Here is a 12,137-nt window from a genome sequence, read left to right as displayed (position 1 = left end):
TATTATGAAATCTTGAACCCTGTAGGGGCAGACACGTATCGCAAGGCAGGCTGGTGTAAGACCCTAAGGACTTGTGGGGTCTGGGGTGAGGTGGTAATCCACACCCAGCCTGCAAACATTCCAACTCAGCACAAAAACAACAGAATAAGTAGGCCAGATAAAGAGTTTTGCAAGTCTGAGAACTAACATGATGCACTATACAAATGTTTGGACTTCCCAGCCAAAAATGTACCCCCAATAGTTCTTGGATTACTTTACTTCAATTTTTGATATTATAGGAATTATTTGTTTCACAGTCTGATGGAGTCCAGTAATTTTCCTGAGTAACAGATTATTTGGGCCATTCTCGAGGGGTCTCATAAAGTCATCCCTGGTAAGATGTGGCCATTTTCTTTCTGGGTGGTATTCACTCTCTCTGGCCACAAAGCACTTTGTAAGGTTAAGAATCCAGGGAGCGGTAGCTAGAATATTGTTACCTGGGTGCCTCTTCCCAAGGTCACCCTCAGCAACTCTGGCCATCCATGAGGAATAGTCTCCCTGTTTGAATGCAATATGCTGACCTCATGACTGTAAGGAAGAAGAACTCTGCCAGTGGAATGGGCCTTCCAGCATGTTGAGTAACAGTTCTTTTTATTAAAAAGTTCCGTTTGGCAAAAATGGCCAATAGCCTTGCACAGCCCGGGTGTCAGAAGCCCTGGCTGTGTGTCCCTGTCCTTCCTGCATGATCCCCACTTGGCTCTATGCTGTTCGCTACCTGGGAGACAGGTAGGCAAAAGGAAACTGGACCGAGTCGTTAAACTTCCTCCAGGACAGATGACTCTCTCTCTTTTGTTTCTTTATTGGCAGAGTGGGGTTCATAACCTAAATCAGAGTCAAGTGACATCCCGGGTAGGAAAACAATTTATAACCTGTGGGTTGCAAAGTTAAGTCAGTATCATAGCTCATCTGTGTCAGTCCAGCAATAGCTCAGTAAATCTCTTTCCTTCCGTGGTGACAGAGAATGGCTCACTACTATCCCGGGCGAATGTCCCGCTGTGTACTTGAGAGGAATATAAAATCCTGTCTCTGCTCGCCTAGCGAAGCACAGAGATGCCCCAAAGGGAGAGATGCTCAGCTAGACGCTGCACTGGAGTCTCTTGACTCTGCCACTTATCAGTTATGTGACTTTAAGGTGAACTCTTAACTCCCCTGGGCCTCAGTTTCCTCATCTATAAAATGGACTGATATTAGAGCCTACCTCGTAGAATTATTGGGTAAAATCAAGTAAAATTATGTATTGCTTGATATTTCTTCATTTGCTTGGTAAATATTTACTGAGCGCTTGCTTTAGGTCCAGCGCTGTTCTAGAAGCTCGGGACAGAGTGCTATACAAGAGCCAGCAGGTGTCTGGCCTCCTTGGGCTTATATTCTCGTGGAAGAGGCAGATAGCAAGGAATTGAACACATAAAGGTGGTATATGTTGTGTTATGGCAACAGGCATTGAGAAGTGCTATGAACAAAAATACTCTGGGCTAATGGGACACAGCCCTGGGGAAGAAGGGTTGTGATGTTAAATGGGGTGATCAGGGAAGGCCTTTCTGAGATGGGGACATTTGAGCACAGACCTAGTGGAGTGAGGCGAGGAGCTGTGGGGACACCTGGCACAGGAGCACTCCAGGTAGAGGGAACAGCACCTGACACTTTGTAAGTGCTCAAGAAACACCACCTTAAGGTAAAGACAAAGCTCTACAAACTGATGGTATTTAGGTGCCATTATAGCATTTAAACTCCAGAGGATGGGACAACCCATTCAACTGGGGAATCATGGAAGGTGCATTTTGGTCAGGTCTTTAAGCATTAAGCATGAATAATAACTTGCAGGAAAAGAAAGGATTGGTGTGGAAAAGGATATTACAAGCACAAGGTACAGCAGAAACTGTAGAGGATGATGAGAAATCAGTGTGGCAGGAGCATTGAGTGGGGAGTAGTTGCCGGAGAGGAGGCTGGAGGGATGGTTTGGGGACAGATTGTAAAAATCCTTATGCACTAAGCGGAGGCATTTGGAATCTATCATGTAGGCAAGAAGGAACCGTGAAAAACATTGTATTGTTTTTCCCAGCGTCTCCTTTTGGAATCATTCTCCCCTATTCAATAATCACGTTTCTCCAGTCATAAGTGTAGGGGCTGGCTCTGCCCGGCTCCCCAGGGCGGCTCCAGCCTGGCTATGGGAGTGCTGTAGACCCTCGGCCACAGCGATTGGTTTCTGAGGGGCCACGTGATCCATTTTTGATGGCGCTTTTAGGAAAATACTTTTTCTTTGGAATTGTTATGAGTGATATAGGCTCCACTGCAAGCAGCCCTCATGATATCAAGTGAAAAAACTCTAAGAATGAAAGCAAAATAAATAAGATCAGCAGAGGAAAAATACTGAAAGACAGAGGGGCTGAAAAGGAGGGAATCGGAAAAAAGCAAATTTACTGTTATTATTAAGTTATCAGGTTTAAATTATACCTAAAGCCAGCGGCCCTTTGGAAATGCGTTACAGGAGCCCCTATTCCCTTTAGTCCTGGATCTTCTCTGAGTTGTGCTGCCTGTCACTTCCAGTTAAAGAAGTGACTGACTAATATAGGAGTCACTGATCGTTTATTAGGAAGGGGAAGACATAATCAGTGTCCCTTGTCAGTTAACATGGCCCCAGATGCAGAATAGATTATAAAAATAAATAAGAAAGAGACTGAACTGGTAGAAGGAAGACCACTGTGGGGAGACCTCAGAAGACCAAGTAAGAGACGTGAAAATCTTTAGCATAAGTATGTCCTGTGCAATTATTTGCAAAATCTGACAGTGCTCCGTGGGAACGATGAAAAGTCCCTGGATTCTGGACATATTTGCTTTTAAATTATAGGCAGAGTGGAAGAGAAACAGAGGAGCAAGAATGAATATAGGTTTTGGGCTTGGAAGGACAGAGTAGCCGTTTACTCAGATGAAGAAACATTGGGAGGAAAAGGTTTGGATGGGTTAGAATATCTGGAATTTGATTTGGATGCATTAAGATTGAGATATGTACTATATCCTCCAATGGACAAGTCAAGGGTACTTTGATAAAAGAATCTAGAGTTCAAGGGAGAGATCTGGGCTACCAGCATGGAGACAGTGTTTAAAACCTTGAGCATGTATGAGGTTGCCTAGAGTGAACGCACAAAAAGAAGGACCGAGCCCTGGAAAATAAGGAGGAACCAGCATGTAAGGTTGAAGAGTAGCCAGTGGTGTAGACAGAAACTATGGAGGGGAGGTGACATTGGAAAGCGAGGTAAGGAAGGAATAAACAAGTGACCAACCGTATGAATGCCAGTGATCGGCTGAGTAGCAATGAACATGTGGTTACTCAAGAAATATTATTACTAGTCTTGGTTTTTGTCCTTAAGATGGAGCCTTTGGGGTTGTTGACCTTAATGGGGGTTGCTCATAGTCTGGTATTTAATAGGATTTGTGTAACTTGGGATGTTACATGTGTTAATCCTGTACTTTGGGAGATCATCTATAGTTTTGATATGATATGCTAGTTTCCCCAATATGGTGGGATCCGTAACTTTCATAACCACGGTGGCACAGAAAAGATGCTGAATCTGAACAGGTGTTAAGAGACGTGACATTTTATGGTGATACTCGGATAGAATTGGGAAGGGACAAGAAAATGCGTTGTAATGTGAAAAACAGGGTAGAGTCCACAGACGTCTGAGCCCAGTGCTGCTCCTTTAGTGCAGGTCTGATACACCCCTGCCTGACCCCACGCTGACATTAACACCATGAGGTCATAGTGATTTCCCCAGACACTGAGGTCTACTGTCCATGCATTCTCTTTCCTGTCCTGTGGACTCCTAGGGGCTTATAGTCTAGGATGTTTTCATATCTAAAAGAAATTATCCACAATGTTAAGTGTCTCAAGCAATAAAGATGTTTCTTTTCTCACTTGACAAAAAGCTTGGAGGTAGGTAGTCCGCATGGCTGTTATGGTTCTGTAGATAAAGACCAACAAAGACCCAAGCTCTTGTCATCAGTCCTGCTCGGACCTCCTCGGTGTCAGTCACGTTTGCCTTTGTGGTCACAAGACGGCTGCCTCAGCTCTAAATCTGTCCTTCTCTCACCACAGCATCCAAAAGTAGGAAAATTATCTTTAAAGATTCTATTTCTCAGAAGCGCTGAGCTGACCACTGCTCAGGGTCCACTGGCCACTAGTCGATCACATGACTTGCTCAGATGATTCATTTCTTGGGGTTAGGGAAGAGGACCACCTGACCTGCCCATATTGTCACCCCTTCCCAAAACAAAACCAGGGTTCTGCTAACAAGGGGAAGGGCAGTAGATAACCGCTGGATAGGCTGTTAACAACATCTGTTATAGGAATTATGGCTGCTATCAATATAGGTCTGGGAATCAGCTTATGACTTGTCGTTTGAGCCATGGGAGTGAATGAGACCATCCAGGACAACCACATAATGAGAACTGGACCAAAGATGGCAACCTCCACTGTTACATTAAGACAAGAAGAAGAGGAGGAGTCTGTAAAGGAGAGATAGGGTGCGAACAGAGCTGGGAAAGGTATCAGAGAGAGGGGTGTTACGAGGGAGGAAGCAGGAGTGCTTCCTGGAGCAAGGGGGGTGGCCAACAGCGTCAAACACCAAAGGTAGGTCAAGTAGATGAGGCCTGAAAGTGGCCTGTATATTGGGCAATTAAGACATCACTAGTGACCTTCTCAAGAGTTTCCTTAGACGAGTTGGAGCGGACACCAGGAGGCAGGGGTATAAGAAGAGAAAAGTCACTGAGAGTTGAGAGAGGGTGGGATCTACCTTGAAAGACTTTAGCTATGACAGAGGGATGTTGAAGTGCTGCAGAAAATTTGTGTATTATTTTCCTTCAGTTAAAGATAGGATGATCTGTTTTGGAATGATGTTAACTATAAAGACCAAGCAGAAAGGGGGGTAAATGGATAAAGCAGAGGATACCTGGAGGTTCATAATGAGGGGGCCAGTGCAAAAGGAGGAAATGCTGAGCTCTGGGTGGAGCATTAAGGGTTCATGCCATAGCTAGTAATTTTTTTAAATTATTAATGATAATAATAGCAAGCCCACTGAGCTATTTCTTTTCATCACTCTGTCTTTTCATACACGTCATCTTAGTGCTTCCATGTCCTGTGAGGCTGGCACTGACACAGTCTCCATTTGACGGATGAGGGGACCCAAGTCCCACGAGAGGGAGAAAGAGACAACCTGGACTTTCTTTATGAAGCCAACTCCCTTGGCCAAGGGAGCAAGAGGGAGGGAGCGTGAGTTCGGATAGAGAGCTTGAAAAAAGGAGGGAAGTCTCTGAAACAAATACAAGGAGCCTGGGAAAAAGAGCTACTCGGGGACCAATAAAAGGAATGAATCGCACAACTGAGGGGCTGGCTGAGGTTAGAAACCAGAAATTTATAGAGACCTCAATCTGTATTCTCTGCCACGAGCACCGGAGCAGAATAAATGGATGCTGGGATCCATCCTGGCTTGGGGGACTGGTCTGAGAGTCTATGATTTAGACTCTGTCCTCGGCCTGGTTCCTGTGGCATAAACAGTTCCCATTTTATTTCTGGCATTTTCTTTCCTCTCAGCGGGATGCACAGGTTAATGAAAGCCCTTATTTCCAAAGCCCTCTCCCCAGAAGCAAGTCCTCCCCTCTGGCACTTTTTACAGACACTTCCACTGGGATAAAAACTAAGAAATGTTTTCTTCCCTAAATGACAGAAAAGAAGACTACCTCCTGCTCAATCAGAAAGTCTTGCCTTTGATCGGCAAAGTCACGGTGGAATCTGTAGCCACCATCTCAAACACTTCCTGCTCTTTTCTCTGGGGATAGAAGGAACCAAAGTGGTTGCTAAATATTGCTCTTTTCCATGAGTTATCAGAAAGAACATACGCCACTTCTTTTTTTATTTTTAGCATTTATTGTAGATTTTTGATTGTCCCAAGGCTGTGCCCATGATCTTAGAAACAAACTGGTGACAAAAATCTCAGCCCCTGAAGACATTCAAGAGGGAAACGTCCTTTGTTACAGACACACAGGTATAATTGAGTTGTAAGCAAAGGTGCTTTAATCTGCACTATTTTCACTTTTAGGTAGGAGTCAGGGCGTCAGGCACTGAACCCATGTTTGAAAACTTCACTCTCACTTGTATCTCAAGAGGATCTGTTGGGTGCCGTGTGAATGGATCTCGAAGGCTTGTTACTAATGTGTCTAAAAGCACCTTGAGTGTGGTGCAAGGGAAAGGCCAGAGTGAGGAGAACTTACCTATGCATGGGGGGGAGGAGGGGCCCTGCCCCTGCATAGGAAGGTCTCGCATTTGAATGCCTCAAATTCAGCCAGTTCAGTGCTATTTATAGAGAGCTTTTCTTCAGGCCTTCGCTTTAAGCAAATCAGGGGTGTCTCACTTTCTTTTAGCACTCTCCTAATTATTCACTCTGAATAATATAGTAGTCTCACCTGCAGATACCCCCTTGGAACATTATAAAGGCATATTGTTCTGGAAGGGGTATCAAACCACTTCTATCCTCCTTCTCCTCTTCCTCCTTCTTAATCTTCATCATAATTATCCTCATCACCACTATCATCACCATCCTCATCTTCATCACCATCAGCACCCTCATTCTTTTCAAGTACTTTCCCGTCTATGAACTCATTTTGGTCATCACAGCAACTCCAGGTGAGAGGCTGGTAGGGATGAAATACGCTCATGTTGGAGATCTGAGAACTAAGGTTCCTATTGGTACATCTGCTTGTCCAAGACACAGACAGAGGTAAGAAATAAAGCCCAGCTGCCTCTCTTCTGACAGCAGGGAGGCAGCAGAGATGCTTTCTTGGACAATAATGAGAGGGGCAAATGGTAGGAGACAGGGGAGATAAGAAACCGGAAGAACCACGAGTTAAGGTCTTAAAGAAGTGAGGCTCAGACTGGGGACTCCTAGGACTAAGGGTCTGAGCAGGCCACACTCTTCTGGACTTAAAATTTGATCTGAGGTGCTCCTGCAGGTTGCAGGGAATCCCCGTGAATGGCCACCCCTTTACTACTCTGAAGTCATGGTTTCTATATACCGACTACAGATAAACGGGGCTGTGAATGTTTTTGTTATTATTGCTGTTGTGTTTTGAGCTGGGAGGTCTAAGTGGCAACGTCCAGGCTTTCACACCTTTCAGGTACAGAGTGATACTGGCCACGAGAGAGGAATGTGGGGGCGCTGATACCTGTATGATGTGGAAGGATGAATTCTCCTCTTCACATCCCTGAACCACACGCGGCAGCTTTTCCAGAGCCACGAATCATCCATTCCAGGGGAGGGAGGGGAATAGAAAATTAAATATAATTTATGTTTTGCTAATTGAAATCAAATACAAAATTCAATCTCCTGTGAGTTGCAACGCTCGAGTTCAAATAGGGCGCAGGTATTATTAACCCGGCTCTATTTCAGCGAGTTGACTTAGCGTTGCTGGATAGAAAATAATTCCTTCGTCTAGTCTCCCTGTTGAACAAGGGGACGTGGCTTAGTGACCCCCTCCCAGAGTGACAAGGATCAAGCCAGAGTAGACGCTGCAGAAAATAGACCTTAAACGTGAAATTTTCATTTCTTTTCAGAACCACGAGCTTTCAACTCTATCGCCAGACTCTTTAATACAAATATCCTCAAGATCCCAAGGCTTAGCTAGGCCTCTGCCCTCTTTCTCCAGGGGATTTTAGTCTACTGTGTTATGCAAGGGTATATAAATAATTTAAGGGGGAAGGCTCCCACATTTATTTCCTAGGGGAAATGGCTTATTCACCATTGGCTGACCATATTAAAAATGGATTTGCTTGTCAAATTTCTGTGACATATTTATCTGAGGACGCACACTTAATAGCTTTCTTTGGAAGTACGTCTTGATGTTCTGGGTTTGTGGGGACAGGTAGACAGCCAGGGAGATGGACAGTGGAGGGTAGGTGTGATTGAGGGGCTGAATGAACGTGTGTCCACCCAGAATGGAGGAGATGAGGGTGGGCTAGAGTCATGGCCATTCTTAGCCAGTACATTAAATTCGTTGAAGCTTTCTTAAAAACAGAAACCCCACTGACTAAGTTATGGGTCACCCCTTACCTACTTGTCATTGCTCCAAAAGAGAATATATTCCTGCAAGAAAGCCATAAAACCCCGGGGCCCACTTCCCTTGGGAATTATTCCCACAAAAGCATAAAAGCAGGTGGGAGGGAGGAAGAGGGGGCAAAGAAATACACAGGTAAGACTTTCCTCCCGTGGTTCTAAGTTCCAGCTTCCATAAGAATACTTCTGAAAGGACAGACACCCGAGCCCCACCTTGGTGTTTCTGATGCATTCACGGGTCTGAAATGGAGCTCGGGAAGCTGTACCTTGAACAAACTCCACAAGTGACTCTGACGTGTAGCTGGGGCTGAGACTCACTCCTTGTTGTGCTTATGAAACAAGGCCCCACATCAGCCCGCCCCACAGTTCCCTGCTCTGAACGAGCATGCATTTTCTTCCTTCAAATGCACTCACATGTGTGTGCGTGTGTGTGTGTGTGTGTGTGTGTGTATTTTGATCTATATCTTTTTTTTTTTACTTTGATAGTGCAGGTATATCTGTTGCCTTCAGTTCAATAACCACTTTCTTATCTAGAAAAAAATTATTTGTAAGGCTGCTTCTGAATCTGGCATGTCAGCCCATTCCTTGCCTAGATTGGTTAAGATAAGAAAAGCTTCACCCCTTTCAGGAGCCACTTTCTTTGTGCTATTGCAAGAATGATCCTGCCCTGCAGACAGAACCCACCCATGACTCTGGAATCCGGGCCTTTCTGGCCGTCCCAGAGGAGGGATGCCACTAGCGTCCCAGGGTGGGTGGGGGTGGAGGTTCCCAGCACAAACACACCATCGAAACCCATTGATCAGGTTGCATTAAGCTTTATAACAACACAGTTTTCATTTAGCGGGAGAAATGACAGTTTAATAACAGCTGAACAGATTTAACTCCCCCCATTCATACAAATTTCCAATTTTACTAGAACAATTCCCGGTTTTGGAGATCTGTGAACAAGTGCTTTATGTCAAATGGTACATTTTAATCGAATCAAACTGATGGGAAGAGACGCTTTCTTCGGCAGCCCTTGATCGGGGCATCTGTAGACGGCGCTTGCTCTCTCCCACCCCCCATAAACAGGATCTGGCAAATGGAGTCAGCCCCTCACCGCTGCCCAGCATCTGCCATCTCTGCAGAGAGAAAATGAAGCATGAGATGACCCTGAGGGGATGTGGGGCACAAACAGAAGGACGGCGACGGCTCCCCTCTCTGTGGCATTGCTCAGGGTTATTCATAATAAGAGGCATGCCAACTCTGGTCTTTGCCCTTCTGGGGACCCTAGGGGACAAAGCCCACCCCAAATGCATGCCTCAGAACCCTGGTGCTTGGGGAAGAGGGTGTTCAGGTAAGGAGACCTCCCACCAAGAGGACTGGCTTTCTTCATTCACTCCCAGATGTGGCCATTCACCTTTGCCAACCTCAGGGCTCTGAACTCGGCCACAGTTGCACTGCTCTGCGCATAGCCCCGTGGGCCCGACTCTGACACAAGGCCACGTGCCAGGCTTCTCCATGATCAAGGCTGCTCAGGAAGAGAGAGACCCAGCCCTCCTTAGAGGGGCGCTTAGAAAGAAGGCTCCAGGGGTGTCAGCTTTTTTTTGGTGAAGAACGTGCATGCCTCTGCCTTCGTGCCGTGGGGAAGGAGGAAGTCCGAGGGTTGTGGGATGAGGGCTTTAAAGAGAAGGCTAGAAACACCTTAGAAGGAGGGCCTTGCTCCCTGGGGGTCCCGGGGCACTTAGCCACAGAGTGCATTCTGGAGGTGCCCGTGCCAGGTACAGGGCTAGAACCCTGGCTCCCCAACCTGAAGTGAGAACCCCATAAAGTAGACCTTTCTTTCTTTTGGTCACACAAACATTCATAGCACTGTCTCTGACACTGGCAGCTGTTTATCCTCTGTCTTCAGATTCTACTAACTAGCAGAAGATAAGCATTAACAGTGGTTCTGGTGGCCATCTGGTCAACCAGACACTTCCATGGGATGCCGTGGCATCCAACCCTTTGCCTAAGCCGACAGCACAGGAGGCAGCCCCGGCCGGATGAAGGAGGAGATGTGCTTGGCGCTCCGCCAAGTGAAACTGCAGAAACTGGGGGATTCAGGACTCAGGGAAGGAGCCTCCTTAGCTGTTCACTAGCCTTCCCTCCACTTCTCTAGCCTCATTTGTCACCCTCTTCCTGTTCCCACTGGAAGTCTTGACCAGTCATTTGGTAAAACATCATGTTGAAGGGTTTGTAGAATTTCCTTAGTCTGTGGATGACGTCGGGGTCGATGCGGGGATGAGTCCGACCTTTGCTCTTGCCCAGGCACCTGGGGGCACTGCTGTCTTCTGGCTTCTTTAGGCAAGGGAACCCCTTGGTTTTGTTGAAATAGAAATGTTTCTCAGTCACAACACGCTTGAGGCCCAGAAAATCCTGTACTTTGGCCATTTCCCCGGCAGGGTCCACTATGAGTCGCTCACCACTGACGAAGAGGATCTGGGAGAGGGGGAAATACTGGAGCCAGTTTTCCAGGTGCAGAGCGTAGATCCCTATTCGAATGGCGCTCCAGGAAGCATCGATCAGCCCCAGGGTCCGGTTTTTGAAGGCCAGCACCTCGAAGGTGGGGATCTCGGGTTTCTTGGACAGCGTCTGGGTGTAATCGGAGATGGCCCTGGTCACGGGGTTCCTCACCACCACAATCAGTTTGATGTCCTTGGCCATGGCATGGATGCGCTTGGGGGCCTCATTTGTCACAAAGTAACTCGGGGTCTTCTCCATGGTGATCTGTCCGTCCAGAGTCTTGGGCATCACATTCCTGAAAGACGAAGGAAAGGGGAAGAGAATGGTTACTCCTGTCCAGACATAGTATAACTTCTTGGCATAAAATAAGTGACCCAAACAACCTAGTGAGGAGTCACCAAAGGAAACCGAAAAAGATGTGGCAGATCTTTCTACCTATTAATATACATCCCCACGATAGCCTTGACTGTGTGCCATCAGAAAAGGCAGCATAAGGCATACACATTCTTTCTTGGGAACCTTATACCCCACGGTTTAAATTGCTGTTTTGCCTCTTAACAGTTATGATTAACCTAGATACACCCTTAATTTCTCTATGTATTAGTTTTATAATCTCTGAAATGGAGATAATGACAGCACTGACTTCGCACCGTAGCATGAGGATTAAGGGAGATAATGCTTGAGAAGCGTTCAGCACAGAATCCTGCATGTTGTAAGAGCTTAATAAATTAAGGATATTATTACTGTTGCAGAGGCTTTCAGAAACTGTTCGAGCTGTCAACAAGACCTCAAAGATTATCTAGTCCCGGGTTGGCAAACGACCACCCATCTCCTGTTTTTTGCATGACCCCATGGCTAAGAATGATTTGTGAACTTCAAATGGTTGAAGAAAAACCAAAATAATAATAACATCTTTTGATGCATGGAAAATTATATGGAATTCAGATTTCAATGCTCATAAATAAGCTTTCATTGGAACATCGCCACACTCGTTCATTTACAGATCATCTATGGCTGCTTTTGCACTGCAACAGCAGAGCCGAATACACGCAACAAGACCATATGGCCCACAAAGCCTAACATATTTACTAGTTGGTCCTTTAAGAAAAAGTTTGCTGACCCCTGACTTCAAAGGCATTAGTGTGCAAATGAGAAAACAGCAGCCCAGGGACAGGGAATAGCCATGGGACTCCAACAGACTTTGTGACCTCAGCAAATTGAATCACACTCCTAGCCTTATTGTCCTTCATTTGTAAAATTCCAAAACCTACCTCTCAAGTTCAGTTGAGAATAAAATGACATATAGAATGAAAGCATCTAGATAGGTCTGGTTCAGTATATGGGATTTTATTCTTTTTTTTGCTCCTAAGGGTGCCCAGTGAGCCACTGATAGATCCCATACCAGGGTCCACATCTCTTGGTTCTCTTGCCAACATTGCTACTCCACACTGACCCCTCCATCCGTGTTTGCTTTCTGAGTGGCCTCATCTTATCTGGGAGTTCCAAGATACTAAA

At 45.9% G+C, this 12,137-nt stretch overlaps 1 protein-coding gene across 1 annotated transcript in view; it reads right to left on the bottom strand.

The window, feature by feature from the left end:
* Window positions 1-8,974: 8,974 nt before the first annotated feature.
* Window positions 8,975-12,137, bottom strand: part of HS3ST4 (heparan sulfate-glucosamine 3-sulfotransferase 4) — a 353,140-nt gene continuing 349,977 nt past the window's right edge. Inside the window, exon 2 of the mRNA XM_045542831.1 lies at window positions 8,975-10,917. Coding sequence (XP_045398787.1) covers window positions 10,281-10,917 — 637 coding nt within the window. The 3' untranslated portion in view covers window positions 8,975-10,280. The remainder of the gene's footprint in view (window positions 10,918-12,137) is intronic.

This window comes from Lemur catta, chromosome 2, assembly GCF_020740605.2.
Source record: "Lemur catta isolate mLemCat1 chromosome 2, mLemCat1.pri, whole genome shotgun sequence".
NCBI classification, from domain to species: Eukaryota; Metazoa; Chordata; class Mammalia; order Primates; family Lemuridae; genus Lemur; species Lemur catta.
Note: the sequence above shows the minus strand (reverse complement) of the source record. Positions and strands in the feature narration are given on the sequence as shown.